The sequence below is a fragment of the Stegodyphus dumicola genome, chromosome 1 (genome assembly GCF_044657685.1).
Source record: "Stegodyphus dumicola isolate Sdum_Otavi_A_Nest chromosome 1, ASM4465768v1".
Taxonomy (NCBI): domain Eukaryota; kingdom Metazoa; phylum Arthropoda; class Arachnida; order Araneae; family Eresidae; genus Stegodyphus; species Stegodyphus dumicola.
The window spans coordinates 113,748,104-113,770,704 of NC_140768.1; the positions used below are offsets into that span (position 1 = coordinate 113,748,104).

Sequence of the window (22,601 nt, forward strand, 5' to 3'; positions counted from 1 at the left end):
TAAAGAGAATGTATTAGCATCAAAAATCCAGAATTGCTGGTGATTCCAGATCTCAGACTTTGTACTGTATTTTCTAAATATCAATGTAATAAAAAGTAATGCTTTATAAATAAGAATTCTGTTCATTTTGTATCTAATTGTGTAATAATATATAAATGTCTGTGTTATGAAATGTAAATGTATGTATAATGTAAATGTAAATGTATAATGAATATTAAAAAATGATGGAGCTTTATCTTATAGGCATTGTTCTTATGATGACGACACCAGATGATCCTTATCAGTCTCTGCCCAAATTGCGCTACCGAAAGTCAAAGCACCAAAATGTGATGTGTGGACGTTATAAACTTGTTGGTAGTACTGTGATGGCAGTAGTAAAAAGAAGTAAAGTTGAATCCACTGTTCCTCCTTCTTCAAATTATTACAGATTTAGGAGGCAGAAGATACCAAAAGAAACAGACGATCAGACATTTCATCTGGTAAATTTAAAAATCTTTTTGTTTAATTGATTATATAAAGCTTTTCTGTATTGGTAACAATTAATTGACTTCAAAATATTAAAAATACTAAAACTTTAGATTTCTTCATACAATTGTCCTTTGTTTTTCATGGCACTCATGTTAATCTAATTAACCAGAGTGGCATGACCATGACCTCATTCAGCCATGAGTTTTTTTTATCATTTGATATATATTTATTTAAAATATGTTGCTTTCTTATTTGTTTTAATGATCTAAATATTATCTTAATTAATGAAAATTTAAACTGAAAGAATGATTTAATGCAAATGTAGAAATAAAGGCTATTTAAATCTGGTTCCTTATAAGAAGATTCAAAAAGTCACACCACTCAGAGGTTTAAAACTCCTAACATACAATTTTAAAGCTTATGACTAAGCTACTAGTCTTTTAAGCTAGTAAAACTTTTAATCCTGCATGTATGGTCCCATGATTTGAATGGAAGTATGAAGTTGGTCCGCTGTTACCATTCATATGAAAATTTTGGATAAATCCCCCCCTTGATTTCAAATATGAATTCCACTGTTTCTTAGTGCAGGGTAAAATTGTCCTAGTATTCTTTATTTCGACAATAGATGGCTATACAAGATCCATTACACTGTAGAGAATTTGCATAAAAGTTTTGAATTTATTCATCAAAATTTTCCTGTATTCACCTTGTGGAAAGGCATTTTGCCAGCTATACACCACCAGATGAAATAAAAAAGAAACCCAAAAGACAGTGTGCTGTGTGTTACTCCAAGAAAGGAAAAACAGGAAAGAAATATGCAAAGAGACTCGCATTTGGTATGAAGAGTGGCAAGTTAAAAATTATGTTTGGGGCCACGCTTCAGTTTATCACATGCAAAAGAAACTTTGCATAATATGAGAGAAAAAATAACAGTGCTAACTTTATTTGTAAGGTCACTATAAGCAATTTGTAATACAGTCAAAAGTCGTTAATTCGGACACCCATAATCCGGACCTAAAAGCTAAAAACTTTCTGCGCATGCGCCGCGTTGACACATGCGCATAGGCGTTTACGTGTGCGCGTAAGACCTTTTACGGCTGCGCATATGCGTGTGCGCAAGCACAGAATACGTTTTCGCGTGCACATTTTATGTATAACGGCATAAGCTAAAATTATCTAATTATCTATTTCAGTTAATGTTGATGATTGCGTTGTTCCTTAATTTTCGAATTGGATCCGGCTTATTATTTTTTGCAGACTGTAAGAGCAATACTATAAAAGTAAACTTGAACTTTCGATTATGTCAACTAGAATTTCCGATGCTGGAGCTCCCAAAGGATCTACAAAACGAAAGTATGTTTCGATGTCCATCAAACAAAAAGTGGAATTGCTGCAAAAAATGGATAAAGACGTGAAGAAGGTGACAGAGATGTTAGTGAAAACGAAAACATTTCGATTAACAAGTTAGTCGGTATTCTCAGCACAGCAATTACGGTACTTGAACAGCGGAACTTTGTAACTGAACAAGAAATTATGTCTGTTTATAGAATTTAAGAGAAAGTATTATCACATAAAATGAAGCAACTTAAACAACTTACATTGAAAGAAATGTTTAATAATAAAGTAAACAAATAAATATTAAGCTTTTTTTTTTGTAAATTTTGATACCCTTTAGAACATAATTGTTCTTTATTTCATAAATTACGGTTTCATATTTTTAATTTTAGAATTTCTGCATGCCATCTTACGAGATTTAAACTGATGATCTATAATCCGGAATCGTCGAATTCCCGACGAGTCCGGATTAACGACTTTTGACTGTATTTACTCATATCTAAATTTTTTTGCTGTTTTAAATATTTATCTTTTTGGCATTATGTAATTTAACATAAAGCAAGACTGATTTTTCTTTTTTACAAATTTTATATTTTTTTTATTGCAATATTTTTGTAAACATTTTTGCAGCAACTTGGTTCAAAATAAAACTCATCTGAAATTAAAAATGTTAGGCACATTTTTCAAATTGCAGATTATGTGCCCCCTGAAATCACAAGCACCATATTACATATAATTTGAACTGCAGAAAGCAATTATAAATCTTGAATTATTTAAAAGCTGTTTTAAGATGTGACTAGTAATATATGTAGATGGAGAAAATATGAAAATCAAGCCAGCCTAAAGGGTTAATATTCTGGAAAATGCAGTTTCAAAGACTACAAACATGTTATATAATAAAGCCGAGTTTTTTTATTTGTTCCATTGTTATTTGATTATTATATACATGTACTGCCAAATGTTTATACAGTATAAAGTCTGAAATCTAGATAACCAATCTAATAAGTAAACAAATATATATAAAAAATTTAAACAGGAAGAAAATTTCTCCTTCCGACTTATAAAGTCTAGAAATGGAGACTATAATACTCAACAAAAGAAGGCAGGTATGTCGTAAATGTAATTTTTCTCCCCACTAACTGAGATTCTCTGCAAGTTTGTCACTTTCAAACACCTGCTGGTTGTGTTGGCACCATAGCCAATGACAGTGAACCAATTGATATATCAATGCTGACCAGGACACCACTTTTGGCTAAGAGTGGTTGTCGGGGCTTAGCACTCCTGAAAAGAACTAATGTCCCAATGTTACTATGTCTACATGTCATTTTATTAACCTCTTCTTTGTTGATGTTGCATTACACACGTTTAGCTCTCCTGTACTCATATGGTCGGCATCGCACGATGAAATCTCATTGTTGAAAGTGAATTCACTATGTCTCATTATATTCCACAATTATGTTTTGTATTTCTGAATATTACTAAGATTTGGTGCTGCTATTCCTATTTTCTTCACATTTTTTTACAGTGAGATTTTCCATCTTGAAAGGAAAACAGAACCATTTTGTATTTTCTGTAACTTTTGCTTTCTTTGGTTATTTCTGCATACCAAAGTAGCTTTTATAAAGGATTCAGAGTGTTGGTCTGAAAGATTAAATTACATAGCCAAGATTTCTCTTTTGATAGAGTAAACAATAAAATAATCTGCAATAAATTATTTTAGTGTAGTTTTTACACTGTGATGGTCAAAAAAGATTGTAGAGCTGTTTTCAAGGTAATGTTGTAAAACACTATTTTCCAAAACACTATTTATGTATTTTTAATAGTTCTTTTTATGTGGTTACTTATCTGAAGTACCTCAAAGCAATAGATCTTATATATATTGTTACAAAATACCCAGCTGCAGTAAGACTGCCTCCCCCCCAAACGGGTTTAGGGTTGCCAGAAAATGACAGAAGATGGTAGGGTTACCATATTTGGCGAGAAATCGCCCATTCGGCAGCAAAATGATGATATGCCATAGATGGACGGAGAACCTTCTAGAACAAATTCTTACCAGTTTGGAACAAAATGTTCTCGAAGGCAGCTTAAAAGCTATATAAACCCTGCTCACACGTGTAGTAGAAGTCAGTGAGTGCCTATCTAGTGAGTTAGTCTAGTGTCGAGGTGTCTCGTCAGTGTATTGCGAGTTAGTGCATCATTGAGGCTATTGAGTGTATCTTAGACTGCATCACGAGTTGTAGCGTGGAGAGTCTTGAGAGTACGTTGAGTTCTGAGAATGACCCACAAAGTAGGGAGCTGTAATCTGATGCTTTGCCATGAAGCTGTCTTCACAGTTGTAGCCTGATAGCCTTAAAGCTGTGATGCTGATTGTTTTGCCGTGTTTGTTATAGTTTTTCGACGACTGTAAACATTTTTTTTTGAGTTGTCCTGAGTAATGCTGATTAATAAATTGCATTTTCATTCTTCATCAAGTGTTGATATTAATCATACCAAATCCACGAACCCAAAAGAACCACAACAATATATATATAGAGAGAGAGAGAGAGTTTTAGAGAATATTTTTTAAATTTTAAATTTTGGTGTATTGCTGGGAAAACTGGAGATCAGTGAATGGGATATTACATGCTAACCCCAATAGATCAAGCAAAAAAACAACTTTATTGACAAACATTTTTTGCATTTCCGAATTCAGGATAGAACATATGTTAATTGTTCTTTTAAATGAAGTTGTCATAGCTTTTATAATTTTTTCATATTTTGTTATTTTATCCATAAAAAGCATAACAAATTACTACTATACAGTGTTATAACATAACAAATTTACTGAATGTGCTAGGAGTGTGCTTTAATTTGAAGTAAAATGCTCAGTCTAATCAACATTTTCTGTAGATCTGTGTTTTGCACTATAATGTGATCCCATAGAAGGAAGATAGTTATTTCTTTCTTGAAATATGTTACACTTATTTTTTTCATTTGCAGCCAATTCCAATTTGAAAGTGTTTCATCAATTGCTAAATATCAGATCAGTCATTTTATACCACATACTGCTAACTCTTCTCAGATTCTTAAAAATGATACACCAAAATACATTGCTTAATTGATTGCCAGACAATATGGCATAATTTTATTCAACATTTAAAGTATGAACATGCAGAAATCAATTTCTCCTCCTCCATTTTTTTAAAGTTTTTAGTATTTTTTCTTGTGGGTGTGCCATAAGCATTAAAAATACTAGCAGATCTGAAGAATTTATGTTTGTATTGTAACAACAGAGATTTATTGGTCTTTGAACGTTTGCTTTAATATATTTTCACATACATCTGTTTAATAAATACAAAGAATTAATTTTTCTAAATGTTTTCAGGAATTAGAAATCAGAAATTTTAAGAAACATTTCAACTGCCAGCTGACCTGGAATCGTTATTCCATCCATATGGTGTACAAGTTAGTATTATGATTTATTAGTTAATTGTAAGTTAATATTCACATTGATTTCAGAGTTGACCTTCTAATTTGATTTTTGCATTACAAAACAGAAACCGACAGAATTTTGTTATGTAATTTCATTAAAATTAAGAAAATTATATGACATACCACAATCTTTAGAGGAATAAGAAGTTTAGAAAATTAAAAGGCATTTTTCAATATAAAATATTAATTTAATGTCTTCTCCATTTTTTTAATCTATGTGCTATAATTACTTGTGGGGGCAGTCAGGAGAAGCAGCTGTGCCAATACATGTCTTTGCAAATGGTCATAGTTGGCCAGAATGATTAAATTTGCAGGTAAGATATGGCACAGTCCCTTAACAAATATGGGCAAACAGCTGGTCCCAATGCTTAAAATGTTTTAAACTACATTTTAATATTCAGTTTGCTTAACTTGAGTACAATTTACTTTCATCTTGGAAAGAGTGCATCAGATACTAATGTAGTCTTTTTTTCATTTAAGAATACACAGGGTGATTTAGAATTTATGGAACAAACTTCAAGGGGTGTAAGGATGCTACTACAACATTTTTTGTACAGAAATAAATGGGGACGAGTTGCACATGAAGCACAAATACTAGTAATACATAAAATGAAACAAATTTTTTACTTATCACATCATTGACAAGTCATTCCTTACAGCAGCAGTGTTTACAATAACTGCATCCACCAACAGTATTAGTCTATGTTTGGTAATGTCAAAGGAATGATTGGTTGTGCTGTTGCAGATAGAGGGTAGTCAGGGCTGGACCATCATAGTATAGACAAATAAGACAAATGTCTAGGGCCCGGTCTAACCGACCATTTGGAAAAAAAGTGGAAAAATAAAATAAAAAAACTTTAGTTTCACAAATGTTTATCCATATACTCAATATAAATTAAATCTAAATCTACATGAATTTTCCTTTTTTTTAAGATGTGCTGATATAAATAGTCGACTGTACATGAACAAAATTTTGCAGACTAGCTGATGTGTAGATGGGTCGTGACATTCGGTGCATAGAAGTCTAGTAAAAACATTAAACATAGCAAGATTGGAGAGATGGTGTTTGGCTCTAAATATTGAATTTCTGGAAGTGATTGAAGTGCTGAAGTAGCTTTTTATATAATAAATTGTATAAATATTTTATGTAAAATGAATTATCGTCACGCTTCCAATGCCGAAAAAAGAAGGCACAAGAAGAAAATATAGGAAGAAACACAAAAAAAAAAAAAAAAAAAAAAAAAAAAGAAAAAAAAGAAAAGCTCAGTTTAAATATGCTGTTAATACAAAAACATATAATATTGATGCAGAAGTTCAGTCTAAAGCAAAGATTATAGAAAAAGCAGTTGGTGAATATTCTGGAAACCAGGAAGTACACGTGCAGAAATGACACAAAGGAATGAAACCAAAATTGAAGTAATAGAAATGAAAAACATAGAAAGCATAACAGATATTGTGGAGAAAAACCAAAATGCAAGTGATTAAGAAGAAATTAAAAATACAGAATATATACATAACACCGTAAATATTTGAGTTTAAGAAAATCTGGAAATTTCTTTGTGGCCTTTAAATTTAACAACAGACATGGAACATTATTTGCTTAAAAATATACCACCATGAAATATTTCATTTATACATACATACTGCTAAAAATCTAGTAACAGAACGTAGAAAAACTGTAAGTTGGTCATTAAAGAAAAATATTTTTATTTGCAATAAATAAAGTAAATGGTGAAAAAGTTAAACGAGAATAGTTGGTGTACAGTCTAAAAGTAAAGCAATTTACAGCTATGTTTGCAAGATATTTTTGAACCAAACAAACAACTTTTACAGAAGGATACTCAGACTGGAAAAATGCAAATGTAAAAGTGCAAGAACACGAAGATTTTACTAATCATAGACATTCTATTAAAATTTTAATAGCAAGAAATTTGATTGAGGGATGTATAGACACTGTCATTGAAAAATAGTATTTAGAAGAAAAAAAGTACTGGAGAAAACTGCTATGGGTAGTAGCAACAGTAAAGTTTTAGCTAAAAAATCTTTTGCATTTCGTGGCAGTTAATGAGCTCTTTTTTGTTTCCCATAATGGAAATTGCATAGGATCTCTAAAATATTTGGCAGCTTCACATATAAAAAAAATGAGGTCAGCTGAAATGAAAAGCAACATGAGTTATCTTTTGTCAACTATTTGCGATTAATTTATAATTTGTCAAATGTTAAAGCCGCCAAATATTTTTCACTTGACATACCCCTGATATAACACACATAGACCACTTAAATTTTATATTGTGTCATGCTTCCGATGCCAAAAAAAGAAGATAAAAAAATCAGAAGATGGAATCCCAATAGCACACAGGAGAATAATTAAAAAATAAAGTTTTTAGAGAACCTTGAAATGTTTGGTCTGGATATTTGGAACTGTAGAGGATAAAGCTACAACAATGCTACCAAATGTGTCTGGAAAATACAATGGGCTCCAAAACCGCATTTAAAACGTCAAACAGCCCATTACGTTCCTTGTGTTTCACATTCGTTAAAGCTGGTAGTAAGTAGTTGCTAGTGAATCAAATTTCCAAACATATTTCACTTATTGGAGAATGTTTATACATTTTTTTGACGCCTACTCATAGGTCGAAAGCTTAAAAAAAAAAAAAAAAAGCTTTGCAGCAAATAATAAACTTTTTACAGAAAAATACTATGTACTACTAGGTAAAAGTACATGTAAAGTTGTAAAGTTGATGCAGTTAAAAGATCGTTTTCGGTATTCAAACACAAAAAAACTATGTACGAAACTCAAAGAAAATTAGCTCAGGGTTTGTAGCGGTCCTTACAAGTGCTTATAAGTCCTTATATTTGAAAATAAAATATAAAGGCCCGTATAGGTGCTTACTTTTTCTTTAAAGCCCTTGTTTTTTTGTTTTTAGTGCTTATTTTTTGCTTTTAGTGCTTTTTTTAATGAACGCGCATCCCCCCCGTACCAAAACGAAACTAAATAAACAACTTTTCTTCCTTATATGGAACATCAGATGGTAAATCATACTCCCGAAAATAGCTTTTACCCCTTTCTCTGCATTAACGTAACCTATGGTGTGCGCAAGAGTACAGACAGGTGCATGTTGTTCTATTGGTCAAAGAATTGCGAAAACCGTAGAAAATTCCGGTACATTCGGTATTTTTTTCCTCCCACCCATATACTACACACGTTTTAATTTCTATCAAGATTTTAATAATTTGCATTCTTGTTCCGCGTGGTCAGTTCATATTCGTGTTTATTATGATCGTTATGCTTATATTATGAGCATATGTATGAATATTTAAAATAACATAGTTGCAGTAGCTGCTGAAGTAGATGAACTTCCAAAAATGGTGTATTTTTACACAGCTTTCTAAGGAATAATATTCGGAATGCCTTAAATAAAAAGAAAGTAATCAAATAGTCAAAATAATTTCTTTTTTTTCTCTTTTTGCCAATACATTATACAGTATGGTGGTTGGGAGGTTCTCCCCTTTCACCGCAAAATCTCTAATATTGAAGCAGCAGATTTTTTTTTTTTTTTTTTTTTGGTCGCTGTCCAATCTGGATTGAATAGGACTAAAAGTTTTGTGGTCTACCCAACCCAAGCGAAGAATGATTCTATTCCGGAAATTTAACGCAGTCTGTTCAAAATTAGAATCAAAAACACCCCAGATTAGTAAGTCTCTTTCTTTTCCTTTATTTAGTTCTTTATTCTCTGAATACCGGCAGCTGTTGATTCCAGTTGCGTAATATCACGTATGAAAGAATTATGCCGCACATGCACATATTGCGCAATAATGCACATGCACATATTGCGCAATAATGTTTGCGGTATTTTGCAGAGATAATTAATTTTGATGTTCAGTCTGAGATTTATTTATGAACACTTAAAAAGTGTTTTACTGTGCTTTCTAAGCAGAATATTTCTCAGTTCTGTTGGTCTATTTTTATATGATGCACATATCGAAATGTCAGAATCATTTATTTAGCCGAGAAATCTAAAGAACGGCTACAATCTCTCCCCCCCTTCCTCTTTTTCCAGTTACGCTGGACTATATGGAATATTCGGCAATTTCCGAGTATGCGGGTTAGTTAAGCTTTTACTGTTAAAGGATGACTGCATAAAGCAATTTCCCGTGTCCTGATTTCAGAAATGTTTTTTTGTTTTTCATCTTAAATTACTTTGCTTGGAATATATGTTAAGGGAAAACTGTTATGCAATGAAAATTTAGAAAATGTTCAGAATTTTGATTTAAGTTAAATTATTTAAATATTAATATGAGTGGGAAAATGTATTTATTATTAGGTGCCAAGCGAATACAATTAATATAGCTTATTATTATTTATTTTCTATATTTTGAACTGAAATTTCATCATTAAATCTTGTAATATAGTTTAGTTCTGCATAGTTTTTTTTTCTCTCATTGTAAACTAATTCTGTAAATTGAACTGTCATTTAAAATTAAAAAAAAAAAAAAAAAAAAATTTTTTTCTATGGTTGAGGTAATGCTCATTCTCTTAATAAATATTGAATTGCTCATATTTTAAATTGCAAGTCTAATTTTTCTTTTAAGGTTATGCAATTGTGTATAATGTATATAGACAGGTGCTTATTTTTTTTCTTAAAATGTGCTTATTTTTTTAACTAAAATGTGGCTACGAACCCTGTAACTTCTTTATCTGTATTCATACAACATGCATTGGACAGTATTAATTATGAAGAAATAATTGATAAATTTGTAGAATTTAAAGCCAGAAAAAGGATTTTTGAATTAATTTCATAATAATTTCTTCAAAACTATGGTTTTGACATTTATCAGAATAAATTTCGTTTTCTTAATTTATGACATAGAAACAAGAAGTTCCAATTCTATTGTGTTGATACAGAATCAAAGACATGTTTATAATTGCACTAACAATACAAACTGTATTCAAGATTTTTGAAAACTGATTTTTTAAAATTATTATTAAATACTGATTATTTATTATTTTGTTCGAAAGTTCTCATAAAAATTACATAATACCCTGGGTGTAGAGGCCTGGCAGGAAAAAATTTCTAGTGCCCTAAAATAGGTTAATCCTTCCCTGAGGGCAGTTCAGATGTTTTTTGCCTGGTTGAAATACTTGACATTTTAGAAACTATACTTCTGTCAATCATCAGTGCTGCTATGCATATTGGTGGCTGCATTTTTGAGGGAATATTGTAAACATTGTCATAACAAAGCAGTTTTGAATGATGCTGTAACTAAATAATTCATTTCTTTTCACATCTTATTTCTTGTGTGTGTGCCTTTACAAGTAAACTATAAATATAACTATGAACAACTTCACAAGTAAACTATAACAAGATCATATAAACATATGATCCTAAATAATAATAATAAAAAAGTTTGAGTGTGCTTTACCAGCCCTTTGTCCATGAGTTCTAAATAACTCTTTATAATATGCCAATAAGTAAATGATATATTCTTATTAAAAAGACTGCATATTTCTCCGACATGAGAAAAAAATTGAAAATTTTGTTACAGAATATTACACAAGAACAAACAAAAATAAGTAAAGACTATGTTTTCAGAATATTATTCATAAATGTATTGGTGTTTCTTTCCTCCCAAAAATAATTTCTATTATATATTAATGCTTTGTACCAGTGGTTCTCAGCCTTTCGACTAACGTGTACCATCTATACAAAAACTGAAAAAACTTTAGTCCCCCACTATATTTTGTAGTGATTATTTTTCAATTTCTCAAATGAAATATTAAAAATATATTTTGTCATTTGCACAACCTATTGGCTATTTGTATTAAATATTTGTATGTTTATAGTTATGTTCTATTTTTATTAAATATGCACACATAAAAATAGATTAAAAATTGGTTACCTTTTTAATTATCAAAATTTCAGTTATAATATTTTAATTATAAAATTCAGTGAGAAATTTAGTCCTGTTTTAAGAAAGGTCAATCTCTCTGTCTGGTTTTATTTCACTTAGTTTTAACCATAAATTAGGATCCACTTTTAATTTTGTTCTGTATTTATTTTTCAAATATAACATGGAAGAAATATCCTTGTACACACAAATAGGTTGTGCAGAAGGGCAATAAAAATTTAATTGCTTTATTTGAAATGCCTTTAAATTATTTTTTTCGGTTCAGCTAAAAGTTAACAAGTGTACTATTTTTGAAATTTCTTATTAGAGTTTGATCACAAGAAATTTCTATTAATTGTTTTTCTTCGCAACATAAAATTTCAGGTACATTTGAACAAAACTGATTTCTAATACAATTTTCTTTTTCTCAATCCTCGGGAAAATACATGTTGAAATTATTTATCAATGAAAAGTAATGATTTTTAGTGTCCGATGCTAATTCTTCTTTTGTTTTCAAAATATTTTCGGTTAGAAAACATTTTATAGTTAAAAGCTTAAAATATTATTATCTAATTCTTTGATTTATTAGCTTGGGTTTTTTATCATTGCATTTATTTTATCTCTATTGGTAAACAAACTAACACTTTTTCCTTGTAAATTTAATTCATTTAACTTTCCAAAAATATCAGCTAAATCTACTAAACGTGTCAACCATAATTCAGTGAATAAACATTTTTGCTATTCAAATTTTGAATCACAGAGGAAGATTTGAATTTCTGATCAATGTTCAAAAAGACAATTTAAAACCTTAATTCAGAATGTAACAAAAGCATTTCAAACAATGATAAAAAAAAAAAAAAAAAAAAACGATCTTCAAAAACATATTCTAAAGTCGCATAGAAAAGTAAGGAATTCAAAGAGAAGACAAAATGCCTGCTGTTAGAGACAGCAAATTGACGTAAAAAATAATTCTAATTGAAAATACAGCAATATGAGCCGCAAATGGTGGCAACATAAAGTGTAGACATGGTAATAAATCGATCAGCTCTAAACAAATTAATGCAATGCTATTATCTTTTAATATCAACTTATTTTTATTTCTTATTAAACAGAACATCCATTTCTATTACTCCTTTTAAAAAATTATTTATGACAAATTTTGTTATGTCTACAGCTAAAAGAATACTTGTGAAAATAAAAACAGATTATTTTGTTAAAATCTATGAGTGGCTATTGACTCAAAGTTCAGATCTCATAAATTTTCGAGTGTCCCCCCCCAAAAAAAAAACTTAAGAGAATGGTGGGGTATTTAATTTTTGAAAATACTTTGTTTCTTTGCATACCACCTATTTTTCTCTTGTGTATCAACAGTTGAGAATCACTGCTTTATACTTATACATGGTATATGATACATAGTTTTATATGGATGTAAAATTATATCTTACGCAACAGCATTCTAATACAATATTAAATTTTTAGTTTTCAGAAGCAATGGCAAAAATGAAATAAAAGGAGAGCAGATCAGGATTTTATATGTTTATGAATTGCTGTAAAAAATTTCAAAAATAAAGTTTAAATATGTCTTGTACAAAGCACATTCTTGGTCTCCACATCTCCAAATCTTTATTATTTTATGTTTTTGGCATTTATGATTCTGTTTGAAAATAGAAACTGAAGTTCTATAGATGATTGCAATAATAATTATAGATTATCTGCATACAATGGAAATGTTACTACAGATAGAGATTAACTTTTGTAAATAGTTTGTTAGCAAATCAAATTGAAAGAAACTATTCCTATCTATTTTTATTCAATAAAAATATTTTCATTCTTTGTATTAAATTATTTGTATGAAAATTTCTTTTGATTTTAAATAAGGTTTTATTTAAAGTCAGTGGTATATGTTTCATTAAACATCAGAATTTCCCCCCAGTAAATTCAAACCCTTTGAGATACAAAATGCACTGAAAATTTAATGTTATATATCATACTGAATTTTTCAAATGTATGTTTATGGTAACCATTCTTTTTGTTTTATCTCTAGAAATGGTCAAGAAACAGTTACCGATTTTGATCTTGTTCCATCTAACTTCCCATGCTTTTGGTTTTCACGAGTCAAAAGCTTCACTGCAGAATCTGAGAACCCTTTGAAATGAGTTTAGCCCACAATTCTAGCACAAAAATCCAATTAATATTTTATAAGAATTTTTATCGCTGTTCCAAATATAAAATATGTAAATAGTTTTCTTGTTGAAAATAGAATTTGTTTCAATGTATTGTATGTGTTTGTTTCAATAAATTTTATGCAATTTTGTTGTAAATGTTATTTGCTACATATTCAGTCCCTATTTTGTAGCTAATTTCAAAACTTTTAAAATATTTCCAGATAAAATGTAATTTATATAAAAATTGGAGTGAATTGTACATATTCCACACACCAGAATAAATACAACTGTACCAGAAATGCAGAATGTTTTCAATTTTTTAATTTGAATGAATAGCCGCAAAAGATTTTAGTTGCTTCTTTAGATGATAGGATAGTACTAGTACTCTTTTGGGAGGGGAGGTATTTATTAGTACTCTCTCTCTTTGCTTACCACACAATTTGATTAATAGGGTTACTTCTAATGAATTCAAATCTTTACTAATTATTTTGTTAGACTCATTCATGCTGAAGTATAAATAATTTACAAACAAACATATCAGCAGTTAGAAGTTTTATCATCACTGGTACTAAAAATGTTGTCAATGTTAACTTGATATCCACTGCATACACAAGGTAGTTTTTTTTTTTTTTTTCCTAATTTCTTTAAATTAATGTGCAAAACTGATTACCATAAAAAAATTTAAAAGAATACAAAAAAAAGTTTCAAATGTGTATATATATATATATATATATATAATTAAAAAATAGGATATGGAAACATAATGTAATAAATCATAAAATTAGTTATATTACAATTCACATATTTTACAAAAATGTACATTTTATATCCCTTTTTTTGCTGGTTTAGGAGATATATTTACTTTAACTGGTTTACACAACTCAATCGTACTGTCTTCAGCTTTAAACCAGCCAGTATTTTTTTGACTGTTTCTTGCACTTGCTTCTGTATCGCTAAAGTCGAGCACTAAGCTCATTTCAACATGGCAGGCTTCTAGAATTGAAAATAATTAAAATTATAAGCTAATGCAAAAAATAAATAAAAGGATGACAGTAAGCTGATTATACACCATGCTCAAAGTCCTTACCCGGTGTTTATTTTTTAAATGGCTGTTTATACAGGGTGTCTATAATTAAACTTGAAATTTGGGAGCAGTCTGTAGCAAAAAACTGAATTGCATGAAAATTAGGTAATGGCAGAATGAAATTATGGGAATTTTATCAAGGAAAAACAAAAGAATGAGTTTCAAAAAAACACCCCTAGGTGGCATATCATAGCTTTATTGAGAACATATAAATAATCTACAAAAGTTTACAACACATGTTCGATATGATGTCCACTATTGTCTGCTACGATCTGGAAGCGTAAAAATTGCATCTTCGACTGTTGAACTGGGGTATGTTATGCACATGGTATTCTATGCTTTCTTTAAGGTCGGATAGAGATGTGATGGGATCACAGTAGACCATCACCTTGAGGTATTCGTATAAAAGTCGCAAGAATTTAAGTCGGAGGATCTAGGAGGCCAAGCTATAGGAAATTGCCAGCTGATGATTCTGTTGCCGCCAAAATGGTCTCAAACAACGGGTGATGTGTGGAAGAGTTCCATCCTGCATAAACAGTGGTTGTATCACATTACCTTGCCTGAAGAGCCAGAATAATGGATTGCTCTATTAATAAAGGGTATCATTGACCAGTGACAGTGCATGTCACAGGCCCAACACTCTTCGGGGGAGGGACCCACTATGAAAGTTGCAATAAAGACACGCTAAACCGTTGCAAGCAAAGAGTGTAATAGAATTTGTAAGAGTTGATGTGGGTTTGTAGCAGTAAAAATCGGCAATTGTGCATGTTAACCGCACCTTCCATATGAAAGTGAGCCTCGTCTGTCCACAAAATGTTCCACGGCTATTATCATGGAGCTCAACTTGAGCAAGAAATTGCAGCGCAAAAGTATGTCGACTATGCAAATCAGCTAGTAAGAGCTGCTGCACTAGCGACAGTTTATAGGGATAGCGTATAGATAGTTTATAGTGTAAGACCTTTTCAAGAAGCTTATGAACCGTGGAACGAGGTTGGTCAACAGATGCTGCAATACGCCGAACACTAATGCTGCTGATGGTTTGCGATGTTTTCCTCCACTTGCATCGCTATATCATCCACTACCTGTGCTGGAACACAGCTTCGTCCTCTTCCTGCCTGAATCCTCAATGTTCCCATTGCTTCAAATTTCTTAATCATGTTTGTTAATCCTTGACTAGTGAGTGGATCTTTTTGTAATGGCAGGATTACTATGGTTATGACATTTGCATATGCCAATAGTAATGGTTTATGAAACTCATTGTTTTTTCCTCTCGATAAAATTCCCATCATTTCATTCTGCCATTACCCAATGTTCATGCAATTCTGCTGCATAGTTTTTGCTACAGGCTGCTCGCAAATTTCAAGTTTAATTATGGGTACCCATACTTCCAATTACAAAAATGTTTTACATGATGCAGAATTAGTGTTTTTGTATTTTTTAAGAAAATTAATTTTGTATAAATACAAAAATCTAACTTTTTATTCATTCTCCCAGTCGCTATACTTATTTAGGAAATTTTTACACTCATTATTAGAAATAAAATGTAAAAACGTTTGATAAACATTGACCAAGGTTTGGTACTAAAGTCATGGATCGTATTTAGGGACTGTACACAAATTGAAAAGAGAAATGTTTGCATGTGTAATTAAAATATCAGTTTACAGAAAGGTTTCTGATGTTGAGAGATGAGCATTTCGACGCAAGTTAATGTAAAAAGTATTCATCAATATATATAATCATATTTTAAATGGAATTGTTATTCACAGAATCTTACAGAAATTGTGTTCTCGACAACACGTAATAATATTACTTGCATTAATAAAAAATGAGAAGTATTTGGAGTTTTTAACAATTTTTTTTTTTTGTTCAGTTACCAGTTTATGATCCTAAAGCAATGAAAACTTTATGAGAATATTAGACTTTAAAAACTTATAAATTTCTTATTCTTTCAGCAAGCTAAATGCAATAAAATTAAAGACCCTATGGGAAAAAGTATCACTGAATGAATTTAAGGGGGGGGGAATCAACATACCAACCGACACCTCACTGCAAATTTAAAATGAGCGAAAAATGACAGATTTTGAAATTAAATATTTTCATCAATTTTTGTCATATGGCAGTCACACTTAGAAACTGGGGGAATGCACAAAAAGCTAGATTTTGTAATTTTTTAAAACTGATTTCTCTAAATTTAAAAAATGCCAAAACATGAATATTTGTGTCATTTAAAGCATTTTTGTAGTTGGAAATATATGTCTACAACCAGTGGTTTTGAAAATAAAGGCTGAGGAAGGACTTTTGTGGACATGATGTTAAGTGAAGTTTAGTTTTTCTTTTATCAAAAACAAAAAAGTATCTGAAAATTTTTGCAAGGTTGAGGAAAAGAAAGAATCATTTCTGTATACGAAAATGATTTATATCTCTCTCCTGTTAATCAATATTACATATAACCTGTTAATCAATATTGTTACCAGCAATGTGCAAAAAACAAGTAATATATAGAATGCCTGGTGGTTTGAGAAAAAGCATGAAGTAGCTAAATTATTTTAATATTATGTATACATTACTCTGTATATACAACTTATGCATTATATAGAATGATGAATGCTATTTAGACAAAGTTTTAAGAGAGAGAGAGTCATAAAAGGATTTTATTGAAAAGACATGATGTTAGTTTTACATTTCAAAATACTTTTTTTTTTGGCAACATTATCTGGCACTTTAGAAAGTTTATCGTAGAATCATCATTTCATGTCAATATGCCATGATTTCTACTCTGGCCTTGCTCTTCTATTTCATATAATACAGTAACAGCTAGAGTTTTCACTGAATAAATTGAAAGCAGTGCATTTTGTCACTTCCAAACACAGTTTTCTATTTGAAGTGAACATCAAAGCCACATAACATTAGAAATATGACTAGCAGGAATATTTTATACTTTGCAAGTTTGTCTTTTAGCACTGCATAGAATGCCTAGGAAATATGTGATGCGTCGTTTCACACACTGCTGGCAACATATATAAAAAATATGTTATCTAATACTTTTATTGGTAGTAAACAGAAGGAATTTTTATTTATAGAAAGCAGAACAAAGATAAGTCATGAATTATCAGAAAAAGCTTAAGACATTACCATATTCACTGTATGTATAGTATGCTTTTTATGTACAAAAATAAGTACATTTTTCTCCCATAATGCAGTATATCAGGGTGGTGTAATGTCGACAAGATTACAGTAATCAAAAACATGGAAAAATAGAGAAACATCATCTGAACAGCATGAAAAGTTATTGCTTTTATGCACAAATTTTATACAGACAGCTTTTTACAGTTATAATTTTAATTCACATTTGCGTATACAAAATTAAAATGACAAAAATTCAACAATGTAAAACTGAATTAATGAAATAGTATTTTTTATAAATATTTAAATATCAATGCATAAAAAGTTGGATTTTAGTAAATTAGTAATTCTGAAAATTCTGATAATATTCAGTTCATCAAAGATGTTAATAAAAATCAATAATATTAAGCATTATATAGTTTTGCACCATTTTACAGAACCAATTACCAAAATCTCAAATGGATCAATAGCATTAAACATGCAGTATCTAACGATATTAATTTGTTTTAACCTTCAAAAAGTGTATGCATTGTTCCCCTTTTCCTTCTCCCTCCCAATAAATTTGCTAGAAATTTTATTCGGAACTTTGTTAGAAAATGACACGATAAAATTAATATCGTATGAAATAATAATCTCAGATCTTTCAATATAATGGACATAATATAAATTTTACATTTCTCATATCAAATTTACCCTATAAAAATTATTATTTTAGCAATTCACTAAAAATTTGTTTCTGGCAATAAGTATAATAAATAAAATGAGAATTCGAAAAATAACATTTTGTGAAACAACTGACTGATTACATAAATACTAATGCACTATTTAAATTTTGTTACAAATAACTTAATCTTGCATTCATAAATTTACTACTTTAATTAAGCTGTGTGGTTACTGTTTAATAATACTTTTCATGTGCTTACTGAACAGCTTTGAATTTCAGTAGCAAAATGAAATTTAAGGGAGGAATTGGAAGTGATTACGGTATTTTACTTTATACTCAAAAATAATATTAAAACTAAGGAATTAAGATACTATTTTTAACCACTTATCAATGTTCCAGGTTTTTTCAGTAAAAATGAATGCACTGTTATTTACTTTTCAAAGTTGAAGAGAGATTGAAGGAATGAAGTGCCATAACCAGAGTCTGGATAATGACTTAAAAATTCACTGAAAATGGAAAATGTCCTTAATCTTTTTTTAATGTTCACCCCAAATAAAAAATCACAATACAATTTACAATATTATATAGATTGAAAATATTAATAATTTTTTTTCAAAAATTCAAGTTTAATCTATTTCTCAAATAATAATCAATATTTTATAGTGTATATACATATATATATCTGTGTGTGCACATGCTGAGAAACACAAAATGTTCAAAGAGCGATATAAAAAGCATTCATTATTCTATTTCAATAATGTATATGTTAGAGAATTAAGAAAAGCACATAGTGAAAAAACGATATGCATGTGTACAAACACTTGTGAGAAGTATTAGGAAGCTTTATTTTAAAAATAAGAAGCTCTTTTAAACTTAATATGTGAAGAGACGTTTTCATTTCCAGCCCCTTGCAAAAAGTGCTTGTTTCAACGATACTTTCGAGGCACAAGAATTGTTCGGTGAAAAGTACAGTAGCCTTTTGTGTGTGTGTGTGTGCACGCATGCATGGCATTCATAATCTAATAGTCCCTTTTTAAAGATGGAAATATCCAAGGTATTCAAGAAATTACTTCCAATGGACTGTAGTAGCTGTGAAAAAAAGAGAGGATTTTACTGAGGTAGAAAAATGTATTGCAGATAGCTGTGAGTGAGTAATTCCAAGATTGTGTCTGTGGAATAGCTTCCCCCCCTCTGCATGTAATCCTTTACAAATGAACATGCAGAAAAAGTCTTAAAAGAGCTAAGAAATCTAGTGCAGGAAAATTCTTAGAAGTGACATTCATACCTTAAATGCATAGGCAGAAAACTGATTATGTAATTTATTAGTGAGATCTATCACAATGGGCTTTACAAGGTATATCTTAATATTACCTTTATTCATACCTTAAATGCTGCATTTAAGGTATGAATAAAGGTAATATTAAGATATACCTTGTAAAGCCCATTGTGATAGATCTCACTAATAGATTACATAATCAGTTTTCTGCCTGCATAATAAAAATGAGTTCATTCATTTTAAAGATAACTTTTTTTTTAGTTTGATTCCTACAATATGCCTCAAAAAGCTCTGAAAGCTCCTCCCCCCCCCAAAAAAAAATATATATATATATATATAAAAAGTTTGAAAAGAGGAAAATACTCAGAAAATGCATACATCATCAAAATCTAGGCCTTGGTATAACGTTTGCTTATAATATGCATTATAAATAGTAACAACTATATGCTGCCTTTTCCCCACAACATGAACCTCAACCAAAAACACTTAACAAATAAGCAAAAACTCAGGATTAGCCAAAATGTATTAAAATTGGTACAAATGGGTCAAACAGAAGTTTAATTACGAAAAATCACTCTTACTGAAGTGGTAGCAATACTAGCATTCTTAATCACAACCATATTAACTTCATTTACATCATCAGTGAGCAAAAGACCAATATTGTGCCACTGCTGTGACTATACATCATCAAGGTCAAACGAAATTTGATTTTGAAAGGGTAATGCAAATCTCTGGGACCAAATGAATGCTACTTTTTGCTGGACCAAGCTAATAGCAAAACACTGATACTGCATTGAAACCATAATGGAAAATTATTTCTTTTGAAACTGATGTTAATGTGACAAGTCTTTATCATGAGACACACTGATTATACATTTCAATGCACATGTGGGTCAATTTAAATGTGCTTTGTTTTGGTAATTAAGGAATACATTTCTGAAACAATAAACAGGAGTTATTCAAGATTTAAGTGCATACAGCTCAAGATAATTTTCTAAATAATTTTGCAGATAAAACAACACCTAGGAAAAATATACGATTATATATACACAAGAATTCAAAATTCCATTTGAATACATTTACCAATACCATATTTACATCTTTATATTTTAATGAGATCAAAGTATGTGTATATGCAAAGCAAAAAACCAAAACCAGTTTTTAGTGTATACTATTCAAGATCTGCATATGTACTGTCTGTGTAATGTATATTTTCAGAAATATACATGCATCAAGCCATGCAAAATATCTAATAATAATATTTTGTTAATACATGTCATAGAAAAGAACTAGTGAGCTGCATAAAGCCTGCAGTTGGCAACTACTGCCTTAAAATTGATGATGGCATCCTTACATTTATTTAGTAAAATATACTGATATTCCCCTACACTATTTTGTAGTTTCTGTGCATCCTAAATAGTAGAAATATAGTTCACTGTAACACTTGGCTGTTACTAACCAGGTATGACTTAGAAAAAAAAACTTTACTCCCAGCCAACTACAGGCTTCATATGTTCTCCATTTTATACCCTATCAAATTTATCTAGGATGTAATGAAGCAAAATATATGATTCATTACTCTGGTACTGGCATCTAAGATGAAGTTGCAAAAGAGCAAAGCTTCAATTTCGTCAGCAACATTGCTTTGGTTTGGTTTTGATTATGACAAAGCACTTTAGAGCTGTCTGCTTAAGAGGAGGGATGCTTTTGTGAAGGACTTACTATTTATGTTACAGAGAGTGAAAACCAAGGGAATGCATGTGCAACCAGCCCATTTACGGGATTCGAACCTCGGAACAAACTACCAGTGTTCAGCAACTTTACCGCTCAACTGCTGGCGCATCCAGTGACATTGGCATCAACAGCTTATTGCACAAAACTTCTTATTCAAGCTACAGGACTGGCATATTGTAGAACAATTTCTAATCGTTTGGTTATTAAGTCTTACAGAATATAATACAGCAATTTGTATAAATGCATGTATCTAATCAAATAATTTCTTATATTTATGCCATGAAGAAATAATTTCCTGAGAAAATTCTGAAGCAGAAAATACTGTTCATCTTCATATTTTTTTTATTTCCAGTGACCCATAAGAACAAAAAATAAGACTATGAAATTAATGAAGAATGAAATATTACCTGACCAAATACTGTGAGAAAGAAGAACAGAAGTGTAAAGTCTGTACTGTAAATCATCTTGTTGTCTAAAATCTGCAAGTCTTGGTAAAATAAGTTGTACCTGCTGATCAGGGTATTTAACCTAAATAAATTGAAAGAAAAATAAATATTTATTCACAAAATTATTTTTTTATCCTGGTAGGAGGGCTTTAAATCTCTAAAAATTACTTCAGACACATTCAACATATTTTAAACCAGTTCTCTTATTAAATCTTGAAAGTGTAATAAATACATTTCACAAACATATTACAGATACATAAATGCAGATTATAGGAATTACACATCAGTTTCAAGTGACTGAAATTTTACTTAATTTCATGAACAAAAAGAAAATTAAAGATGAGAAAAGAATACCATGAATTGGGGAGGAAAAAAAAAATTATCAAGAACTATCACTTAACGAGTTTTTCTTTGTACATGTCTTATTTTCAGCTTGTGAATTATCAATTCAAAGAACTAGGAAGTTTTACCGCAGTATCGCCAAAAAGTAATCAATTGAGCTGATCATATACGAAATCTATGAAACACACCTTCTTTTCAATCCCCCCCCAAAAGGACAAAAATGTACATAAAATTTTATTGAAATGTTTATAATAATAAAAGAAAAAGATAGAGGAATCTGAAAGTTTTCAGTTGTTAACATTGCACCACAAGTCTTGTTAAAGTGCTTTATCCTCTCACTAAGCTCACATTTTACCAATCTGTTCTCAGACTCACTTCTGCTAACACAACTTTTTTTGGGGGGCGGGGGGCTTTTTCACTTTTTTATAAAGCATCACTTTCTTTACAATTATACTACATAAAATTCAACAGCGTAATCACAAAAGTAGCATATCTTTAAAATTCCCAACACAGTGTTACATGTTGCTATGTATTTTTTTAGCCCAGAAAGGCTTTGAAAGGCTTTTATTCTCAAACTTCACTTTTGCATCAAATCTCCCCCCCT

At 30.3% G+C, this 22,601-nt stretch overlaps 2 protein-coding genes across 2 annotated transcripts in view; one reads left to right on the forward strand and one right to left on the reverse strand.

Moving 5' to 3' along the window:
* LOC118201665 (F-box only protein 9) overlaps positions 1-13,484 on the forward strand; it is a 71,434-nt gene extending 57,950 nt beyond the window's left edge. The window contains exons 11-13 of the mRNA XM_035373806.2: positions 244-479; positions 5,168-5,247; positions 13,208-13,484. Of these exons, the coding sequence (XP_035229697.1) occupies positions 244-479; positions 5,168-5,247; positions 13,208-13,319 (428 nt within the window). The 3' untranslated portion in view covers positions 13,320-13,484. The remainder of the gene's footprint in view (positions 1-243; positions 480-5,167; positions 5,248-13,207) is intronic.
* Positions 13,485-14,094: 610 nt separating this feature from the next.
* The window catches only part of IntS4 (integrator complex subunit 4), a 102,017-nt gene continuing 93,510 nt past the window's right edge, over positions 14,095-22,601 (reverse strand). The window contains exons 18-19 of the mRNA XM_085819590.1: positions 21,617-21,737; positions 14,095-14,321 (exon numbers count right to left, since the gene is read on the reverse strand). Of these exons, the coding sequence (XP_085675716.1) occupies positions 14,152-14,321; positions 21,617-21,737 (291 nt within the window). The 3' untranslated portion in view covers positions 14,095-14,151. The remainder of the gene's footprint in view (positions 14,322-21,616; positions 21,738-22,601) is intronic.